Source organism: Strigops habroptila, chromosome 2, assembly GCF_004027225.2.
Source record: "Strigops habroptila isolate Jane chromosome 2, bStrHab1.2.pri, whole genome shotgun sequence".
Taxonomy (NCBI): Eukaryota; Metazoa; Chordata; class Aves; order Psittaciformes; family Psittacidae; genus Strigops; species Strigops habroptila.
This window is the reverse complement of record NC_044278.2, coordinates 27,611,015-27,633,492: the sequence shown is the minus strand read 5'-3', so window position 1 is coordinate 27,633,492 and position 22,478 is coordinate 27,611,015. Positions and strand designations below refer to the sequence as shown.

At 38.6% G+C, this 22,478-nt stretch overlaps 1 protein-coding gene across 6 annotated transcripts in view; it reads left to right on the top strand.

Moving 5' to 3' along the window:
- GRIK1 (glutamate ionotropic receptor kainate type subunit 1) overlaps positions 1-22,478 on the top strand; it is a 172,379-nt gene that overhangs the window by 77,962 nt on the left and 71,939 nt on the right. For 5 of the 6 annotated variants that reach the window (XR_003990306.1, XM_030477715.1, XM_030477716.1 and 2 more), the window contains exons 2-3: positions 13,986-14,153; positions 16,549-16,806. Coding sequence is in view for 5 of the 6 variants with exons in the window: in XM_030477715.1 (XP_030333575.1) it covers positions 13,986-14,153; positions 16,549-16,806 (426 nt within the window). In the remaining variant the exon portion in view is untranslated. The remainder of the gene's footprint in view (positions 1-13,985; positions 14,154-16,548; positions 16,807-22,478) is intronic. The other variant, XM_030477719.1, reaches the window with a different exon arrangement.

Sequence of the window (22,478 nt, the reverse complement as noted above, 5' to 3'; positions counted from 1 at the left end):
TGAAAAGTTTGATTCCGAAGAACCTCTAGGGATATTCAGCACCAAGAAATGTGATGATACCACCCAGAAAGTTCCTCCAAAGCAAGAATTTCTGGAGTTAAAGCTCTTACATTCCCTTTAATTTATACCCCATTATGTGTAGGAACCATATGGTTCTCCATCAGAGGGTTTAACACTGCTGAGATGTCTTGTTTTCCCCTGCGTGTTCTAAATATTTTCAAATCAGTCTTGCTAGAACATGGGTTTTTGAAGAATATACATTTTGGGGGGGGACAGAAAAAAACCCCACCAACGAAAAACTGTTAAAAGAAAACAGTGTTCCTATGGTTGTTTGGGTTCCTTTCCCAAATTTCTATTGAAGTTGTATAATTTAACACTTCATGTGAAGTTATGATTAGGTGCAGATGCATTCTGTTTACACTTGTTACTTTAACATTTGCAAATGTAGATGTGAATAAGACCTTTTTCAGACACAAATGGCCCTCAGTGGATTGAGGAATAGAAATGTTCCAGATTGATAATTACCAAGAAAGCTTTAAATTGCAGGCACCTCAACTAAATGTCTTTTCAAGAGCCAAGCATCATTATTATAAAGAAATATGGCAACTCAAAGTGCAGGTGCTGATTAAACATTACTTGTAAGAGTAATCTGCAATCCCCACCCTTAAAAGCATAATCCTAGATGAGCCTGCTTAGACATTATTCTTTCCAAGACTGGAAATGTATCCTGCTATTTTTCTTGAAGGCACCTGCTATACTGAGACTGCAATATAAATAATACCTTGCTTAGAAAAATGTCAGCTAATTTTCTGTGCATTCCTTTTTGATACTTGAAGATTTGAGGATGAAGCTACATTATTACTAGTAAGCGAGGGAAAGCATAATCCAGCAGGATGGGAAAAATATTTCTATAAAGCTTTAAGAATAATAGGTAAATCCTCAGCAAAACCTACCAATTTCCTTGCATCTCACAAATTGTGGGGGACTTTCAGTGAAGCACCTCACCCCAGTGGTGTGCTTGGAGTTTCAGGAGAATCAAAACAAGTGATCCAATGGGAAACCTGGTAACATTTTGGTTTCTGTCTTTTCTCTATACCTCTAAAAGATAAGGGGTGTGTCTGTGTGTGTATTTATTTTAATGAAAATCAATTAAATCACATCTTTTTAAGTTTCTATTTTTAAACTTCAGGTTTATACTTTCTTAATTACATACCTTACATGATCTGAGTGGCTTCTGACACTCTTACCTGTATTTTGTCTCTCTTTCTAGAAGTCTCTGAGTCTTTGTCATATTGCCACAGGCTCAGCTGTGCACAAGAGCAGTAAAAAAGGCTTGGGAAAATCTTCCAGTAGGTTAGCTGCAGCATGAACATACTCTGTTCACAAAGGAGCTATGCAGGGTGCCAGTTTTTTGATTTGGGTTTTTTTTTTTTTGTTTTGTTTTGTTTTTGTTTTGGGTTGTTTTCTTTTTTTGTCAGAGGAGCTCAAGGGTTCTTCCATAGAATAATCTTTTCCTAATAGACATGTTACATATTTCCCCTGTAAACCAGACAAGCTCAGCAAGCAATATGTCAAATTGGCTATGTTTTATTAATGCACGTGTTCTGGGTTCTGAACATCCACCTTTATCTATTAGCTATAAAACATAGCTGGTGTTACCCTTTGCTGAGATGTTACAAGAAATGCCATCATTTCAGTCTGATGAGGACTGAAGCACACTTGGCTCAATGGTCTATTTCAGTAACAGCCATATTTAAATGGTTGTTGGGTCAAACCCAGTTTGCGTTTAAATGAAGTTGAGCAGACCTGCAAGGAAGAAAGGCAGCAAGGCTCGGGCTGCACATTGAGAAGATGCAAACAAAAGATGATGCTTAGGGAGGAGGAGTGGGGAACAGCAGCTTCCCTGCACTGATTCCCTTCTTCCGTGCTCTGCTGGGGATCTGCATCTGCAAGAGTTGGAGATGTAGACAGCAGAGGAAGGTGCCAAGAAGTTCCCAAATGTTGTCTCTGGTGTACTTTTGAAGCTGAATCAGGAAGATTTCTGATTCAATTGCTTGGTGTTGAGAGTACAGGACATGTTGCTTCATGCAGGAGAGAGGCATTGGAAGACTGCACATGTTCTGGGCTCAGATTTGTCACAAACATTTTTATTATGCTTTTCACAGAAACAGGCCCATACTGTCACCATTTTGTTGACAAAGTTTGTTTGGGTATAAACCAGCATTTCGCAGTAAGGCTGGAGAGAGGGGACACATATCTCAGGCCACTGCCCTAGCCCCTGGTTTATTGGCTGCCCTGTGCTACACAAATCTCTCCTATTACTGTAAGAACAGCATCAAAAAAAGATGAGAGGTCTCATTTCCCTCTCTTTTGAGAAGGATAAATACACCAGAACTGAAGCAGGTTTCTTGTTTTCTGGCTTAGTCCTTCTCTGCTGACTGCATTTAGTGCCTACACCAGTGGGGCAGAGGCTCCAGCCATGAACTGAGACTTTAGCAGGATTAGTGAAGAGCCCTGGGGACCTGCAGCCACTATGGGAGAAGGAAAGGTAGTGACAGTCATGAGTAAAGTCCTCTCCATTTTAGCGGAATGATTCTAAGTCTTTCCGCCAGAGTGAGAGGACCAACTTCAGACTCAGAGGAATCTACCATAAAAACATTGTTGCATATTAGAAGGAAAGCAAAGTTAAAATTCAGTATTACTTTATGCACATGGTGTCACAGCAGAAGCAAATGTAATCTTTGTATTCTTAATGTTTAAACTCCTGATTAGGATACTAGTTTTTACATGCTTAAAAATGCAAAGTGTCCATAGTAATTTCTAAATGAAGATCTCTGCTGTAGCTTGCTAGCTGGGGGCTTCTTAGCATCCACCATGTCAATCATTCCTGGATTGCAGCACTGCCTTTAGGGGAGTTGTAACAGCTGGATTTCAGAAAGAGAAGAGTGATTGACTTAAAGTTAGAGTTTAAAGTGTCCCCCTACCAACTTAAACTTCCCTTCACCACCATCTCCTTTCTGCAAAGGATGTACTTCTGAATAGACTGTGATCTGAGTTTATCCATGCTTTTTCAGGATAAGCTCAGATTTCTTCAGCTTTAATATAGACTTTATGTTCCTAAGCATCTTAGAGATAATAGTGCTTAACGGGTACTCATGAAAAGAAAAAGCATATAATTTTTAAAAATATAACCTTGATGTTTATGCATAAAAATGCTGTTTACTGAGTAATGCACATTTCAAAGTATAGTGTAGGATTTTGAAATGTCTTTCTATTTCTAACAGCTTGAGAAAAATGGTTAATCATGAAGTAGTTTCATTGCATATGCAGGCTCACAATTGCTTTATAGTAAGGTTATATTCTCACACCTAGGGATTGCTCTCTTGAGTAACCTTTTCAGGACTTCAGTGGAATGAATCTATATATCTTTCTATGGGTCATCTGCTGCCACAGTGCAGGAAAAAAGTAAAATGGCTGCACATACTGTATTGATTGCTGCTTTCTGGAAAATGTAATATATTGCAACCACTGCAAAGGAAGGTGGTAAAGCACTTTTTTGCACATACATACCTCCTGTTGTAATGAGGTGCCTACCAGGTGGCAAACCCCCTCTGAATACAATTTTCCTTGCTATTCTGTTTGATAGAGTCTCTATTGCTCTGTTTGGCTCAAGGTTTCCTTGACTGTAAGGTAGAAATACTTTATATCTGAAACCAATCTTACTATATTTTTAAGCGATCTAATGCTTTTGAGATGGAACCAGATAAAATCTGTAAATAAAACTTCCAGCAAGTTCTGCAGCTCAATTCCATTAGTCTTCATTCAACAGCTTTCTTTTCATTCTCCTTGTCTGCTTTTTATTTCTGTGAAATTATTTTTCCCTTCCTTTATTCCTTAACAGAAACATTGGGGGTTTATTTCTGTGATTGTTCCTTCCTCTCTACTTTCGTGTTGCCTTTCCATCCCTTTCCATTTTCAGAAGAAACTTGCAGTCCAGCACATGATCATCAATTAATATGTCAAGATGTCTGGATGTCTCAGAGGGAAACCTTCTGAGTCAGACAGATATGCAGGAAAAACATACCTGTGCAGTATTGCTCTCAAAGCTTATAAAAGACATCAGGAAGTAAGTTTCTCTTCCAGTGAGACTATTTAAATTTTTACAGCAGGGTGGGAGAAATGCTCAGCCATGAGAGAATTTGATCAAAACCTATTTAAATGAGTAGAAACTTTTAGCCTTATTTCTGCTGAACAAAATAATGGGGAGGGAATTTGAAAGTCTTAAAAAAAAGGAATGCAACCACTGTTTCTGCAGAGTCCTGGAGCGTTTTTGCCACACAAGTGACAGAGCAGGAAGATTACAGCAAAAGGCACAGGGCTATGGATGGATCCAGCCACATAGCTGCTGCCAATGCACAGTTGACAAACGCATTCACCAAGCTCCTCTCATTGACTAAGAGAATGACTTTATTACTTTATACTCCTAACTATCCTTATGAGCATTTTGGCCATGCTCACACTGAGCCAAAACATTCACCTGAAGCACTTAGCAGAGGATCTGCTTTGGACAAGGGCTGCTTCGTCGTGCTGCAGCCAGTGCATCCCACAACAGCACTGCCCTGTTTCATGGCGTTACTGGGGAGCTTTGAAGAGAACAGCTCTGTTTATACCACACATTCTGGTTAAAATGTGGTTCTGTTGAAAGTGGAGGCTTGATCTGCCATGCACTTTTCCAAGGAACAGCATACAAGCCGTGCTCTACCAAGTGGGCCAGATTATATGTATGGGCAGAGGGAAAGTGGGGTGCTGAAATTCTCTGTATGCTGCTTTAGCCAGTACCCTCTTTCTGGGGAAAGCATCTCACACAAAATCTAACCCTTGTCTCTGCAAGGCTCATCTATCTATTTCTAGCTCCAAGAAGGGAATGGAAACAATTCCTATTTCCTCCTAGCTGCATGGATGGAAACAGTATCTGATGGGACTCAATGTTGCATGTGTAACTAGTAATTAGAACCAATTTTCTCCCTCTCAAAAACAGGTTTTTGTCATCTGAAATTAATGCTGCAATGCATTGATATCTAGTTTGCCGAAATGGAGTTATGTGTGGGGAAGAACAACAAACAATATAGATATATAAATAACGTATGTATTATCTTACATTTTCAGTACCTCCTGACAAGCCTCTGCATCAAGTGAAAACAATACAATAAAGGCAGCAAGATGGGTTTTTTTTAATTTCTATCAAATAGAGAGTTTGCGCCTCTGAAATGAGTCTTTGTTTTCCAACTAGTACTGCCACTGTGTTGCAAGAGATACCTAAATCAGGTCAACCATTTTTTTTTCCCTGTTAAAAAAAGAAAAAGTTCATTACTTAGAAATTCTGTAACATGAATCATGCCAATTGAGCCTTTGGGAAATAACTCCAAACTCACAAGCTGAACTGAAATAAATGCCATTGGAAAAGGCAGATCTTTGTTTCTTAATATGATCACATTTTCACATATGTATATACACACATACATATTTTTATCTCTGCTTTCCAAATGATAAAAACATTGCTGAATGCAGCACCTTGCTAGAGCACAAATAATTATAAAAATCTGTCCCTGGTTCTCATAAAGAATGTTTTGGATAGAGAAATTCTTTACCATTTTCTATTTAAGACCTTTTCCCTCATTTGTGCTCTTCATTTTAATCTTCAACTAGGTCTTGTTTGCTGTGATTTATGTATTCAAACCAGATATAAGGGGCTGTAGCTCTTTGGCAGTCACAGACCTTACACGTGTCTGCATGAGATCTGAAACTGAAATGTGATTTCTACCAGTTTCATCGCTGTGTAATTAAGCACTAACCATGTTGCATGAAAATAACAGAAAGGCTGAGTCCCTGTGATTAGAATTAGACTGCAAAGCCTGACAAACAATACCTCACCTCTTGTTAAAGCTGCAAGCAAAATCTTTGCAGAAGTGACTGGAATACGATCTCATCCTAAATACGTGCCCAGTGCCGGATTTCTGATGTGAAGTTTTGAACACAGGAGATACTCAATTTGTCAAATAGTCAGTGACTTTTCTATAAATAAACCTAATCTTCTTAAAAAAACAATCCTCACATTTGCTGTATTTCACGCCTGGGTTGCACCCCCTTTCATCTTTCTTGGTCAAGTTTCAGGTCATGAACCTGTCCCGGGTTTCAGCTCCCAGTCCTACCTTGCAGACCTGGAAAGGAAATGTAACCATGACGCCCAAGGCCAGCCCTGCTCTATATTATTCTGTTTGGTTGCAAGTTTCTTGCAGCCTGGAGAAGCCTGTAATGTACAGAGACAGCAGAACAAATAAATGCAGAGATGGGAATCAGGGAGGCAGAAAATCCAGGTGAGCACCAGAGTGAGGTATTTGCCTTTCTGTGCCCACCGTCTCTTATTTCAGATTTAGATGGCTGAAAACAATGAGGGTAGAGTGTAGAAAGGGCAAGAGTATGGGCTTCAAGTTTTGTTTGAAGTGCATCCTGAAAGGAGGAGCCCACAGGCAAATGATGAGTTACGGAGGAAAAAGTATCCAGATCCAGGATCTGGCACAGGCAATGAAACGACAGTGACATTTGACAGGGTTTAGCAATGAGGAATAAAATTGAAGGCACGCTGGACAGGAACCAGGCTGAGTGAATGCAAAGATGGTGAATGCCGAGGTAAGGACAGAGGCTTGAAAAAGGGAGGGAATAGGCTGAAACAGAGCACAATGTATGGAAGGTTTCCAAAACAGCTTTTGAACAGATTGAAGAGGGAGTGATCATAGGAAAGTCACTCAAGCTCTCAGTTTCACTGTCTGTAAAATGAGGATGATAATAGCTGCCTAACTCAGAGGTCCCTGTTGCAAGGCTAAACTCACCCGTGCAAAGAATGCTGATGATTTCAGTTTGCATTGTGAGAGCCAAATGCAAACCCCATGCATGTAATTCCACAAAAACCTAGGGGAGTAAACCCACTTCAGCCTGGATTTGTAAATGTAAAATGCAATTACTGTTTGTTGTAAGATTGTGATTGTTAATGATTCTTCCTGAGAAACTTTTTTGCTTTTAATATAGACACACACATGTAACAGAGTGGTTTATAGGTCATGTATAAATTAGAGGTAATGGCCAATTTCTGGACTAATCTTACACAGTGAGCTAACTTTAAAAAGAAAAATACTGTTAAACTGTCTGCTGAAGGTAAGCCTTTAAGTAATAACTCATTTGATTATTCTTCTATGGTAAGATGAATGCCCAGACTTAGCTCTGTAATGAGTGCACTTGCACTGACTCTCAGCCAGACACCATGTGGCACAGGACAGTATGTCCTCTGGTAAGAGGAGAGGATGGAAAAAAATGCTTGGAGGGGATTTCCAGTAGGAAGTGCTTTCACTCCAAGTAGCAAGATCTTTAACTCTGTAAGTGGACATTATCTGGAGAAAATACCTTCATGAGCACTGTTTCATTGTGCCTTGGTTCTTTTTGAGCCAGCAGGTCTACTCTTACTACTCCACCAGCCCCACTGAGCTAAAGAAGTGTGTGTGAGTCCATAGACATCCTGGCATCAGAGTGGTGTGAGTCTTGCTCGACAGAGAGCAAGGGCAAGCTGCATGCTAATTTGGCTTTATAAATCTCCTACATTAACTTGCCATCAGCAACAGCTTCTCTTTTGGGAAAACAGTGGCACGTGTCTTCACAGTCACTAGGATTTTAACTCTCATTTCTCTTTAGTGACTGACAGGTGGGTTTTAATTAGGTCTCATGGACCTCCTGATGTTCAGATGATGTTGTGGAAAGCAGGGAAGGCTTCTCAGACCATAAATCCCTCCAGGAGATAGATGTTCAGATGTTTCTGGAAATCCTGCTAGCAAATCACCTGCATGTCATGGCGCTGGATTTCCTTTGGAAACTGTTGGTGGCTCAAAGCTACAGTGATGGAGCAATGACAACCAGCAGGCCCTGTAGTTACACATCGCTTATTCAGTGTGTCATCCTGTGCCCCAAACACCACCCCAGGCAGATGAGAAGGTGCACATCTTATGTTCAGACTATGAAACTAGGATATCCTTAGACAAGAAAAGGAAACCTGGATGCCAATGATATAGAAATGGGGAGTTTATCCTTAAATGGAAAGAGTTGTAAACCATAGAAAGTCCCTTTTTTCTCTATTAAATGGAAAAATACCTGTGTCTTTATGAGGAAAATCTTAGTTGTTAATCTTAACTCTATTTTTCCTTAACTATCATCTGTATGTTTTACTATTGCAAATAGTTTTTACTGCATGGTCAGCATGTTTGTTTTCAGACAGCATTCTTTCAGTGTAGAACCTGAATATGAACATAAACAACATACAGCTTTCAGCTTTTTTGACACCTCCTGTTTCTCACTTTCATTTCTGTCAGAATATCAAAATACTTGGTGTTACTACTAATATGGCTACTCCTGGAGTCACATGCATATATAAGTAGCTAATCTATTGTGTTTAAGTTGCTTGTATTGCTGGCTGTAGGAAAGAGATGGCATGCAGAGAGTCAAAAATCTGGCAGGAAATAAAAATTCCAGGAATATATCTTTTAAATCTCATTATATCTGGTGGCTTGACTTATGGACCTTGAATACTAAATCTAGTATTCAGCAACACTTTATTTCAATAGTACAAGCAATTGACTTCCCTAAACTGCCAGCATTTCCCACTGGTTAAAAAGTAGATATAATTCTATTAATAATGAAGAATATTATAAAAAATGTCTGGATCTCAGTTCAATAGCTGATACACAGTAGAATCCTGGCATGAGAAGAAGGTTGACTGCTGTTCCAGTGTGTAAGCATGGGCACAGACCTGCATGGAGCTGCCTCACAGCCATCCGTGTACTGGAAAGACTTCTAACAATTCAACTGGGAAATACGATATTTATCCACCAAGATAATGAACATGAGAATGTCCCAGAGTAAGATCTACATTTGAAAAACAACCTCTTTTTTGGCATGTCTGTCTGTGGTGACCACTGGGTTTGGGCTGGCTTAAGAGAAGAACACATTTTCTCTCTTTCTGTCTCCTTTATGTGTCAGAAATATAGACCACCCTAGAAAAGCATTGCATTTTCACACCTCTGTTTTGCAGGCTATCAGTACTGTCTTTCTCTGTAAGCCTACCTCCATTTCATCTGTCTTTCTATAGTATTTTAATAGAGAGTAACAAATAACAAAAACCCCCAAACTAATGCAGTAAGATGTTGTTCACATGTTTGCTGTGGAGTAGGTAAGGAAAATCTCTCTGCAAGAAGGATATAGATTTTTTTTAAGTATTTTGAAAAGTTAGTACTTTATTTTGAACGCATCAAACTGATACCACTGACTGAAATTACTTCAGTAATTCCTTCAAGGCTACTCAGGCAGTTCTGCATAAATGCAGCTAAAACCCACACTACATCTGCTGTACTGGGACTGAAATATGTTAGTGAGATATTTTGCTTTGAGAAACCTGACCAAAGAAGCCTAGGGAGATAGGTCGATAACTGCCATCGGAAAGGTCAACAATTTTTAGCTGTTCATGTTTATGACTGGTTTTAAAACAGGGATAGAGAATTTTCCCAATAGCAAGCTTTTGCATTCTGCCTTGTCTGGAAGTGAAATGTTGATACCCATTGAGAGGTATGGAAATTGATTCAGCCATAACCTTTTCTAAAACTCTCTCGGTCCATGATGACCACTTTAAATGGAAACATTTGCTTGCTCAGAAGGAGTGGAGCTGCTTTTCCAGGTGTGCCTACTGAGATGTGCTTTTATATTTTTGACATTTTACTTGCTGTAGAATTTTTTTTTACCTTCAGAGGATGAATGGGGCTGATGCTTTGTCATATTTGTCAGTTTGACTCGCATCCCTCGATCCTCTCTGAAGAGCAGTCACTCATGTGGCTCAGCCCTCATTTCTGTCAGAGCAACATTAGTCAAGTAGCCATTTCCCTCTTACTTTCCACAGCTAAATTCAAAATAGGGTCAGATACACCTTTTTTCCTTCAACCTCGCAGACATCACTTTATAAAGTAAATGCTGACAGTGAAAGGTTTCCTCACACATGTGTGCTGAAGCAGGGTTACTGGTTAAGTGAATCTAATGCGAATGTTGGGTTCTGCTACTGATGTTCTCACATGTGGCTGGCAGAGTTACTCCCTGCACTCAGTAGGATCAGGTAACTTACATCTGGAATTGCTTATCAGCTGTACCTGAGGAGACAGCCCCTGGGAGGTGTTGACATCCATATGAAGCAGAGCAACCCCTATAGCTCTGTCACTTACCTGGTTTCAGGTAGGCAGCTTCCTGCTGCCTCAGGTGGCCGATCCCACTCATCATGGGGGCAGACACAGCACCTATGCAGAAGAAAGGCCAGGTCTGCCACTGACCAGGACTAAGCAGCCTTTGGTCGTCTGAAGCTGCTTCAGCGGATTCACTATCTGACCAAATAACTGGGGAGGAGGTGAAAGGGAGGACTCCAAAATTTAAACTTGTCCCATATATGTGCTACTAGCAGCCTACTTTGAAAGCCAGTGCTCGGTTTTGCGCTTCGCAATAATAGCCTCATATATCTTGAGTTTACATTGATCTTTTTTTCCTTCCCTTGTAGAATCCTGTGGTTAATTTGTTTATAAAATGTTGTACAGTAATTACTTTATTTAAACGAATCATCTGACAAACTGGTTCTTCATCAAACTTGCCACTTACTCTGCTATTTCTCTTTTAACCTGGACCTTACAATAAATTCTTAGCTTGACTATCAGTCATCAGCAGAACACAAGAGAAGCAAAACTATTTACTAAATTGCTAGATTTCATTAAGGATACATGCATGAAACCCTTTTGCATGGAACAGACAGATTTTATCTGCTGGCTTGTTTGCGATGCAAATTTATGGACTTTTCAACTCTTCTACACATATACGTGTCAACAGAAAAATCAAGCTCAAATAGGTAACAATTCAAACTTTCCACAATGCATCTATCCCAGACTTCACCCACAGTAAGCAATGATTTCCTCCATAAACTGTCTCATGGACTTTGTTCATGGGCAGCAGGGCACCACTAGGTGCTTACTTCAGGGTTTAATCAGGACAACATTCAGTCAAGTAAATATTTATTGACTTGGAAAAATGACTTTTGTGGTCTCAAGACTTCCCCATCCTACTGGGGAGGGCAAGCACTAGCTTTCAGAGACTCTAAATGGCACCCTATTCAGCATCTCCAGTTCAGTTGAACAAAATTTCCTGTGTAAAATTATGGACTTCTTGACTGTCCTGTTCTTACTCAGACCCATCCAGAGTACCTTACCATTAAATTAAAGTGTGCAGCCAAAGTTCTCTTGAAGTGCTTTACTGCTATGTTAACATGCACAAAAGGAACCTAGAAAATATGTTGAAGGGGTACCAACATATTGATTATCCAGTTGACTTGTAGAAAGACCCCTCTGAAGATCTGAAGTGTATGTGATAGTGCATATGCAATTTTGTTTAGTTTGCTTAGGAAACACGTTCATGCAAAATTTTGACTCTTTCAATCACTCCTTTCTTTCCACTCCTTCCTCTGCCCAGTAAACTTCTACTCTTTTTTAAAGGGGACCAAGCAAAAATTTGTCAAAATTCTGCTAATGAAGTATAAATAGTTCATGGTTCATGGTTCATAGTTCATAGTTCAATTGGTTAAAATTAATCTCCATTTAATAGGAAACTGATTAGAGGTCTGGAAAAAGTTCTAGTCTTAGAATGAGAAAGTGCTTGTGTATGTATAGGTATGAAAGTTACCTCAAGGTGGTTAAATGAAGTTGTTTTAATTAAAACGAAAATAAAAATACAGGCACAGTATAATATTAATTTCCAAGATAGAGAATATTTTTTGCCATGATCAAATGGTAAGAAATGCATATTATTGAAAGTAAGGAGAGATGGTGTTTGCCCTGTCTTACTAAATAATTGTCTCAGGCTATCCATTATACTCAGTGATATCAACCTTGCCTTATGAAGTAACATTTTGCTAATTCTTGTAGGGGTCCGAGCAAAACACAACAGTTGTATCTTGATGACCTAAGACAAAGCTGGCATTATAGCTCACTGAAAATACTTGTCTTTCTTAGGTGAAAGGAGGGAAAGCAAATTTTGTTTAAAAATTACTAGAAAAGTTCCTAGAAAAGTAAAAAAGTTGTTGATATCATTACTGAAATGAGGAATTATAGAATCTGAAAGAACAGGCTTTAGATATTTTTCCTTCTGGTGATCCTATAGTTTGCAAATCTGGAAAATCCTGCAGCATCTTAGCATTCCATGTGAGGTTTTACATTTGATTCCAAAACCAGCACTTAAACTTTTTCTGTCTATTTCTGTGTGTCTCAATCTCCTGTAATCACCTTGTATGTTTTACGAGAGAGAAAGAAAGGAGAGAGTCTTTAAGGTTCTAATACATGCATATAGTAAATGAGAAATAGATATAGTGAGCAAGAAAATTGCTTAAATTGGCAAATTGCTGAAGTCATTTTAAGGTGTTGTTATATATGGGCTTGAGAGATAACATAATATAATGCTGCATATTCAAGAGTACCTAGAGATTACATTGCCAAGTTAGGTTTGATAGCCTCCAGTGTTTTCATTGCTAAGTTAAAATTCGAAACAGGTTTTAATTCCACTGTGTTCCATTTCCTGATTGTCAGCTAATGACTGCACTATTCCTACATTGGTGACATCAAAATTGCAAGAGATTGCAGCACATTAGCTGAATACATTCTGATGCTCAGAAAATATAAAGCAATATCTAGGGCTCAAATTTCACATGGCGAAGTATAAAAATATGTAACTGAGAAATACGAAGTATTCTCTAGTGACTTGCACTAAATGAGTAAATTATACTTGCAAAATCAAGTACTGAAGCTGGAGATTGCTGTTTAAAGAAGCTATTTTTTTTCAAATTAGCTGTGTTTATTATGCATTCATCAAATCTCCATGCTCCTAGAGAGTCTGAATGTGTTGTTGGCATAATAAAGTCTCTAGAGGCTAGAAGGAGTAGACATCCCAGTGTAAGTGGGACAGCCTGTTAACTTGAAGCACAGCCACCTTCCCCACCTCAGAATATATGCCAAAGAAGTTCATTATGCTTTCAAAATTCAGATTGGTTATTTACAGGTCAAATTCAGATTGGTTATTTACAGGTTCTCTTCTAGAGGAATGACAGGAAGTCGGGAGCAGTTGTGCAATATCCAGTGCTACACAGCAGTTGTGCTACACCCTTGCAAGGAGACATTTAAACCAGTGCCATGATGGTGCTGGTTCATACTACCCCACTGGAGACATCACTCAACACTTCGGCACAGAGGTGAAATCTTCTAGCTGAACAAGTTCAGTTCATACAGCAATGAGCTTTGAAAAAGTAAAAAAACTCACCTGTCCCTGAGCAAACTGAGCAATGACCAACAGTGTTGCCTGAGGTTTATAAAAAAACAAAGCCCTATTAAGACACAGATCTCAAGTGGAAACTTGAAGTCCATTTCTACTCAAGCTCCTAAATCACTTCTGAATACGGATCTTGTACTGACAAGATTTGTAGAAACACTTCAGAAAACATCTCCAACACATCCAAGTTTCATCTCCAAACATAGATTAGATTGGAGCAGGAGGAGCAAGACCTATGAATATCACTGCTTTAATTAGTTAGGAACTCGATAGAAGTTTTCACAAGCATTTAAAAATTTTACTTTGAAAAGCCTGAAAAACAAACATGCATCATCTTTCACAGATACTTGTCTAAGCAACATTCATAATATTGTGTTAATCTACAGTGACATTCCAGATAAAAACTAATAGTTGAATATGTTTTTGCTGTACTGCTTTGAACAGCAATTTTATGGACACTCAGATTATTATTGCTCATAATTTATTTTTCTCTTTTTATGTACAGCGATGAAGAGGTGAATAATACTTATCATTTATCTCTGTTTCAACAGGAGGGATATTTGAAACTGTGGAAAATGAACCTGTTAATATTGAAGAACTGGCTTTCAAGTTTGCAGTCACCAACATTAATAGAAACAGAACACTGATGCCTAATACCACATTAACCTATGACATCCAGAGAATTAATCTTTTTGATAGTTTTGAAGCCTCGAGAAGAGGTAATTATCTCAATTACTGTTCTCTACTACCTTTCCCCAGCCTGGTCTCCTTTTTTTGTTCCAATTGTAGTATGTGTATATGAATGGTAACATAAAATTCATCTTTCAAAGTTATTTGAACTAAGAATCAAGCTTGACTTGGACCTGTCATCTAGTTTCTGATAAAACACCTACATCTTCTCTTCATGCTAAGAGCCCCAGATGGAAGGTGACAAGTCCAACCCATTTTTCTTTCCAAAAAATAGATTTGCCACCTGGAATTCTGCAAAAAATGATCACAGACTAACGGGGAGCACAGTGGGATGTCACAACCCATAATTAAAACACATACACAGATATCCATTATACTTAAAAAATTGTTTCTATTGTACTTCAAAGAACAGAGGCCAGTTGTCTCCCTGTCCTGAAATACTGACACTTCAGTGGTTTAGAGATAGAAATAAATTTCTCTGTCATAAAAAACTAGAAGAATTGGAGTTGATGAATTTGATTTTTTTTTTCCAACGCTTTTATTCTCAAAGGGAAAATTATGGCCCAATTTACTTGCATCTAAACTACTCGCAGACCAAAATAGAAAGGGGAAAAAAGTCACAACTTTCCTGGAGCACCATGTATTCCTTCACCTCTAGGAGGCAACCTTGAAGTTCGATAGAATTTTACAGAGAGCAATCTAGTTCCTGGAATTTGGTGGTGTGCATGCAACCTCATGAAAACAAGTCTGGCGAAAGACCCCTAAGTCACTAAGACTTTACAGATATGATTTGCAGTTCACTATAATATCTGTCACTGTGAGTGGTACAAGATATGCTTGCTATAAGGAAAAAGATATGTCTGCTATGAAGGCAAATGAAGGCTACAAAATAAACATGCTTCGCATCACGGATCATTCTAGAATGCTGATGATCCATCACCTTTCAAACATCTAAGTTACTATTCTTCTTATGGTACTTCAATTTCTTACTTAAGATTGGAAAAAAGGAGAATGTTTTAAAAAAAAACATCAAAAATTACTTTAAACTGTGTTTATTGCATTCTTTTTTCAAGTATCAGGTATATGCTGGAAAGTGATCAAAAATCAAGTATGCTGGATTTACCACCCATATAATTGAGACTGAGACAGGACTTTAGATTTCTTGTAGAGTGAGAATCTCTTCTGTGGCTACTGTGGAAGGATGTTCTCCATTTAATCTGTAGGAAGGAGTTCATTTTAAATATTTCTGTAAATTTACATGCAAGGAATCCATGCTGACAGGAGTAATTTCTTCTCATCATGAATTATTGATATTATTTATGCAATTTGTACATTAAAATCTGTGATCCTTTAGGAAGGCTTCTGAATTAAACCTTGAAATCACATGCATTTTATGCTGTCTGTAAAACACTCAATTGTAGATGGAAGAGAGAAAATGATTGATTTTCTGTCATATAGTGTTACTATCAGAGAAATAAATACTAATTTAAAAAATCTCATCTTCTTGTGGATGTTTGTATACTTAGTATTTCACCCAATCTCAGTAATTTCTAAATTTCCCATGAAGAACTACCTTACAAAGAGTACAGCATTGCAACTCAGTGCAGGGCTTACCCCCAGCCCATAAACCTTATTAGAAACATTTGCAATGAATTTTACTAATGGAGAAAAATAATTAGTATTACTTCATCTTCTGTCTGTTAGCCTGAAAACATATGGGAGGGAAAGAAAAATTAAAAGATACCTACAAGAGGGATTTTTTTGTCTGAGATATAGGCACAAGGAGAAAGAATTTTTTGTTGATACCAACATTTCAGTGATTTGGAAAGGTATTAGAATGTTATTGTGTGTTGGTTCTTTACTTCCTTCGTCATTACTGAGGGCTTTAGGCTCGACTGCCTGTTTTGTAAACACAGATTATGAAGCACCATTAATCATAGTGCTCTTTACTGTTTATGTTCCTCCAGTAGCCTGAAATTAGAGCAACTCGCGTTGCTAGAAGCTTGCCAGTCATAGAAGGAATCCATATAGTGTTTTTTGTGTTTCCATAAAAGTATTTCCTGACATGCTGCCATGAAGCTTAATTCATGTGACATCCTATAGAGAGAAAACTCCTGGTTTCTCCAGAGTAATGCCATTCTGAGAAAAACAGTTTAGGAATCACTGTGATCTGAAGGTAATGAGCGGAGAAGTTGTTGGGGTTTTTTCATTTGTAGCAAGCATGTTCTAGGATATAGTGCTAATCAGTAAAGCTGTTTTCAGGAACCATTTGCAAATTTCTTAATAATTTGGGGAGAAACATGGTTACCCATTCTCACTTTGAAACGATGGATAGATGGAGAATAATTATCTCAATAAATATCACACAAGTTCCTTGCTTTTGCCAACTAACATCTTCTTCCTCTCCCTTGCTCTCCCCTTCAGCATGCGACCAGCTTGCTCTTGGTGTAGCTGCTCTGTTTGGACCTTCTCACAGCTCCTCTGTCAGTGCAGTGCAGTCCATTTGCAATGCACTCGAAGTCCCACATATTCAGACCCGATGGAAGCACCCGACAGTGGACAATAAAGATGCATTTTACATCAATCTCTACCCAGACTATGCAGCCATCAGCAGGGCAGTTTTGGACCTTGTGCTATACTACAACTGGAAAATAGTAACAGTAGTATATGAAGACAGCACAGGTAAGTAGTACTGGTGCACTGCTAGTCACGTACTTCTGTTAACGTATGTATATGAATAAATTCAGTGAGAGAGAGAGCCTGTGATTGGCATATTTAGTTTGATTGACATATTTAGTTTGGCATATTTACAGCAGTTTTCCCCAGAATATAGAAGAAAAACATCTGGTAAGTTGCAGCTATCCTGCTGCTGCTGTGGCTTTTGGAAAGCTGTTCACTTCATCAGACCTTAAGAAGCCATATTTTGCTTCCTATTTGTGGAACCATGAGGGGTTGATCTTAAAAGGGACACATCTAAAGCACAAAAGTTCAAGCTGCAACATTTTTAATGGAATGACTACCTTGTTCCTTGAAACTAGAGTCAATCCAACCTGTCAGATGGGTACTGAAGCCTGACTCTGAGTTACAATTCGTGTAAATGTTTCCAGCCTGGAATTCTTAACTTCGAGAAAATCATTCATTGTTTGTGACAAGAACCTTCCCCTGGGGCACACAGTAGTCAGAGCTGTCCAGTGGCGTACCATGGACAATCAACACCTACAACGCATCCCTTTTAATTCACAGAACAACAACACAAAAATATAATAATAAACTTGTTCCTGGGAACAGTGATTTAAAGGCTTATCAGAGACTAAGACTTCTTTTTTTTTTTTTTTAACACAAAGACTGTGGAAGAGTGTCAGTGTATAAGTAAGTCCAAGCCACAGTTGCATGTCTTTACATATCTAGACTTTTACTTATCTACCTCTGTAGCTGATTGATAGCGTATATTGTACCAACAGCCACAGTATTTCGGGCAGTGTCATTTCCCTCACTGGAGTGGGAAGATACTGTTTCTGAGAAATGTATTAGCTGCTCTGGTCATTGAGATTACTGCGCATCTAAACTGCTCTCAGGAGTCCTGTCTGGCAGGATTATAGACCAAAATTTATTCCAAGCATGACTGCAGAAAGCGTAATCACTCCTACAGTTTAGACTTGGTCATGGATTAAGAGTCCATAATCTGGCTTCACAGGAAAAGGTTTGCATGTAAACAAACCATTAAAAGCTCAGAGAGGTCTATAGCTCTCCTGTCAAAACACAAAAAACACTAAGCACAGCCTTCCCGGGCAGAAAATTACAGATAAGGGCATATTCTAAGCAGCAGAAAAGATTTTCTTGGCGACATCATATCTTTAGAGATGAAGAAAATAGAGCCAACAAAATAAGACTTACACTAGCAGTTATTCCACTGTGAACTATCACCAGTATCCTTCAATGTTATCTTTTTGTGGTAAAAAAAAAAATGGCGTAGCTGAACCATTTGCATTTCTGGAAAATCCTGTTGTGCATTAGCGATTATTGGTGCAAATTAAGCATTTCACTGTCAAACCCACTCTGAGGTTTGCATTCCCCTTGCTTTTTCCATTGCCCACAGAAGCACTACACTTCCTAGAGCTCCTCAGATGTGCAAGTAACATTTAAATTGATTCTTTGATGGCATAAAACAAACCTGGATGAATCATAAGCTCAGATATCTGCCTAAGCCTTTAAAGGGAGTATGAAAAAAAAAAAAATCAAATCTTTCAAAATCATGTTGTAAAAACATGTCTGAAAGATCAAATTCTGCTTAAAAAAAAAAAAAAAAAAGCCAAACCTCAGTTATAAGGCTAAAAATTCTTTGTACACTGTTGACAGCCCAAAAGAAGCATATTTCCTCCTGTATCCAAGAGGCAGGTCTCAGTGCCGATGTTCTGCTCTCCTTGGACTCGGAGAGTACAGCAGAGGGCTGGAGGTAGAAGAGAAAGAACAAGACAGGCTGGGCTTACTGCAGTGGTCTTCTTGCATTTCTATTACAATGATCTAGCTCAGCAGGATTTCTACTGGACTTCAAAAATATACTAAATATACTCATAGGTAAACAAGTAGAGGTCCTTTCCAGCCTGCCCTATTATCGTTATCAAATTAGCATTCTAGAACACTAAGTGCTGTGTACGTGTTCAGTTACAGAAATGACTGATATTAAAGAGACTTCATTTGCAGAGATACTTACGAAGTAAATTAATCATCAATCATCTTCTTAACTTGGAGTCAGGAAAGTAAACAGGTCAACTTTGATCAGTATAAATACTTTTGGATTTTGGGTTAGAGTGATGCCATTTAGCTCAACCTCTTTTTGCTTCTCATCTCTCATGTTTGACATTGTTGCACGTCAAGAATTAAAAACATATTAACCTAGTTTTATTTAGGAGACTAATTGTATGTGAAAAGCAGCTTCATTTCTAAACAAACAATGAACTCGTAACTTTAACAGTGAACTTCCAATGATGCATACCCAGATTATTCAGGTTGAGATTAGCCCTGCTCGAGGTTAAGAGTCTGTTTTGAAGTTTAAGTGTGGAAAATCCTGTTGTCATCCTTCACACTGCAGCATTGCTCCAAGCCCACAGTGAGCTCCAGCACAGAGGCCACACACTGTGACAGTTTGCCAAGCCGTAGCTGCCCACCTCCTGTGGTTACAGTTTTCACTGCTGATAGACACATCCATCAACAGAAATGCAGTTACAATTCTGGACTGAGCAATATTAAAAAAACTCTAGTTCATCTGAGTGAGCTCATGTTTCCAAACGATCCAAATTGCTTGTGCCTACCCTTCTTATCTCAAACACTATTTACCATGCTTCCAGTTTTTATCATCCAAATGTTTTTCAGCAATAGCTTTTTTCCAGTCGATGATTTTAGAGTTCATACAGAAACAAGAGCACTACAAATGTCTGAACAGCTTAGCTCCAGCCTTCACAGATCTCTGCTGTTTAATAAAGCTTTCTCACTAACATATGTTTTTTGAGGTTTGGCAAATGATTATTGTATAGTCCCACATTTTTCATGAGCAGGTTGTATGACATATGAAGACAGACACATCCCAGGGTCAAGTGCTTTGCATCTAGGAAGCTACCTGTGTCAACAGCACTTGTTACACCAAACAAATGCAGAGCTGTCTTCATTTGACAGCTTAACATTTCTTTTAACTATAGTCCCTGATTTTCATTCTTCAGAATTTTACCACCATATCAGCTTTACTCTTCGCTTGCCCACTGCTTACGCTGGGGTTAAGCCATTCTATGCTACCTCACATACCTTTTCTGATACTGATGAAACATCAGAACTTTTTTCAGTCTTCTAGTATTCATTCAGGGTTCCAATATTTATTACATCATTTGCTGAGTTTAGGAATCTACTGAGTGGACTCTATAGGACTGTCAATGATAAGTAAATTTTATGTAAGCAAGTCTAGAAAACCAGCAACCAATAGTGCTAAAAATTACACTTGGAATAGGAAGTACTCATCCTGCTTCTTATCAAATATCATTTTATTGATGTCAAATGCACCATGTTAAACAACTTTACTGTCTCCTCCAAAGACCTGCAGTAGTTATAAAGCTCCTATTTTGTTCCTAAAATAAATTTACAAAATTTCTTTATGTTTTCTGAGTTGATCTGATCAGATTTTTACTCTCTTGTCTCTTAGACTTCAATATAAATAACAAAGCACGTTACAGCTGATTTTTATTTCTAATTGTTGTCCTTATAGTGCCATTGAAAGATGGACTTCCAGTCAAAGTCATGTTTCTTCATAGCAAATTAATGGTTTCTGGTTATAGAATAAATATTTATTTAAACATCTCATAGTTTGCCTGAAATTCCCATCCTGCTCCTTAATGCCTATAGCTTTCCAATGCTAGGGAAAAATAAGATTCATAAGCAAGCATATTTATTTTTCCAAGTTGACGTGGTGCTCCTTTTTTCTATATTAAGCATAATCCATGTTATGTTCAGAGTCCTCAGGCCATAATCAGCCTTTATTCTAATTATTAACCTGTCTCTACTTTTCATCAAGGTATTAAAAAAGAGTTAGTTTATATCAAGTGTGATGTCTTTGCGTGAGGCAAAAAATTACCTCCCAAAGTTTAAAGATGATCTAATGAAGCCTTGCAAGAGACTGCATGACACATCGAGTATGCATTTCCCGAACTTAGGTACCATAAATTATGGTTTATCTTTCCACATGCTAGAACCGAGTAGGCATGCTGTTCCCTGGTTGAATTTAGTCATTTGTAATAGAACCCTTGCAATACCCCATTTCTGCACTTTTTTGTTTGGTACGTTGATCTGTAACAGACACACGACTTAGACTGTTATCAACAACTCCATCAAAAGGAATAACACTGCCTTCAGTACAGGTTTGACTCTGCTTTTGATTTATCTTCCCTGAATTCAATAATTTTAACCTACCAGGAGCTGAGAAAGACAACTACATCAAATTCCTCATCTTTTGTAAGAATCCTTGACCTTCCTCACTTGTTAGACTGCTCTCCCAGCATTTGTTTAAGGCTCAGGGGAATGAAATCTTTTCATCATATCAGTTCTATTAGTTTGCACAAAGCAGAATTTGAATTCTTACTGAATTTGCTTTCTTTGAACTTGCTGTTACAAGAGACATCTAAATTTGCTAACCCTAACACAGTTTTCTAATAAAAAGGAGTACTTTCTCACAAAGATTTTCTTCAATTTTAATTCTGGATGAATTATATATACATTTTTTAATTAAGAAAAGAAAGAAAGAAAAAAAAAAAGACAATACAGAAAACTCCCGACCCTGTTTCTGAAGGAAAAGGGGAGAGTGTTTAGATGTGTGAGTACAAGGCAGCAGAATACAGACAGTAGGCCAGGAAAGTTAATGAAACAAGTCTGGTTTCTGTACTTACAGATTTTGTTTGAAAGCCCTAAACTGAACCTTTCTTCTCAACAATACCGGCTAACACTGTCTCCAGACCCTTCACAGTTCATGCTCAGCCACCACATCTTCTACCCAGCTGGACTCTATAACTTTCCTTACCAAGTTCTTGCTCCAGTGCAGTCCTGAGTCGCTGTTCACATCACCCACTTTGCAGAGAGGATGCCGATGCCCATGATATGTCATTTCTGTGCTGCTAGTTCCTTCCCAACCTCACGGGCAGTCCATGATGCCTCCTGTCTGTTGCAGGCTGAGCTCCAAATGGTCTCACCAAGTGAGAGAAAAGTGATTGTCCTAAGCACTGCACTTGCCCGCTCCCCCCAGGAGTCAAGCTAAGCACTTCATGCTTAAGATTTGTCCCATATCAGGACTTGGTGGTATCATGTTTGGGAGTTTGGATTTGTTGAGCAGGAGGAAGAGGAAGGAGAGCACTGATGGTTATTAACCCTGTGCTATTGATTAGTTAGTTGATTCAAGCTTTTGCCTGGTCCTCTATATTAATAACTGCAGTTCTTTTCACCGCTTCTTTGTTTTCTGCAGTACACTATAGCTAGGCTGTACCTTCAGTTCATGTGGCAGTAGAAAGTGATGGGAAGAGTAAGGTCTAAGTCTCCTGTGGCTGAAGTTGATATATTAAGGCACACAGCATTTTCCTTCCTCCCGAAAGGAGACGGAGGCAGGCAGGCAAAGTCTTTTCCTTTGCTTTTCACCACACTTGCACTTAAGTACTTTTTGTTGCTGGAAAGAGTAACAACAGTACTCAGCCTAAGGCTGTGTAAGATGCAGGATTCCCTGCATGCTGGACTCTTCCTCTCAAATCTCAGTTTTCTGTCTCCGTAGGGTCACCATTCATTGTAGTGGCCAAGACACTGCAGTCAAGGGCTGAACACTTGAGTGCATG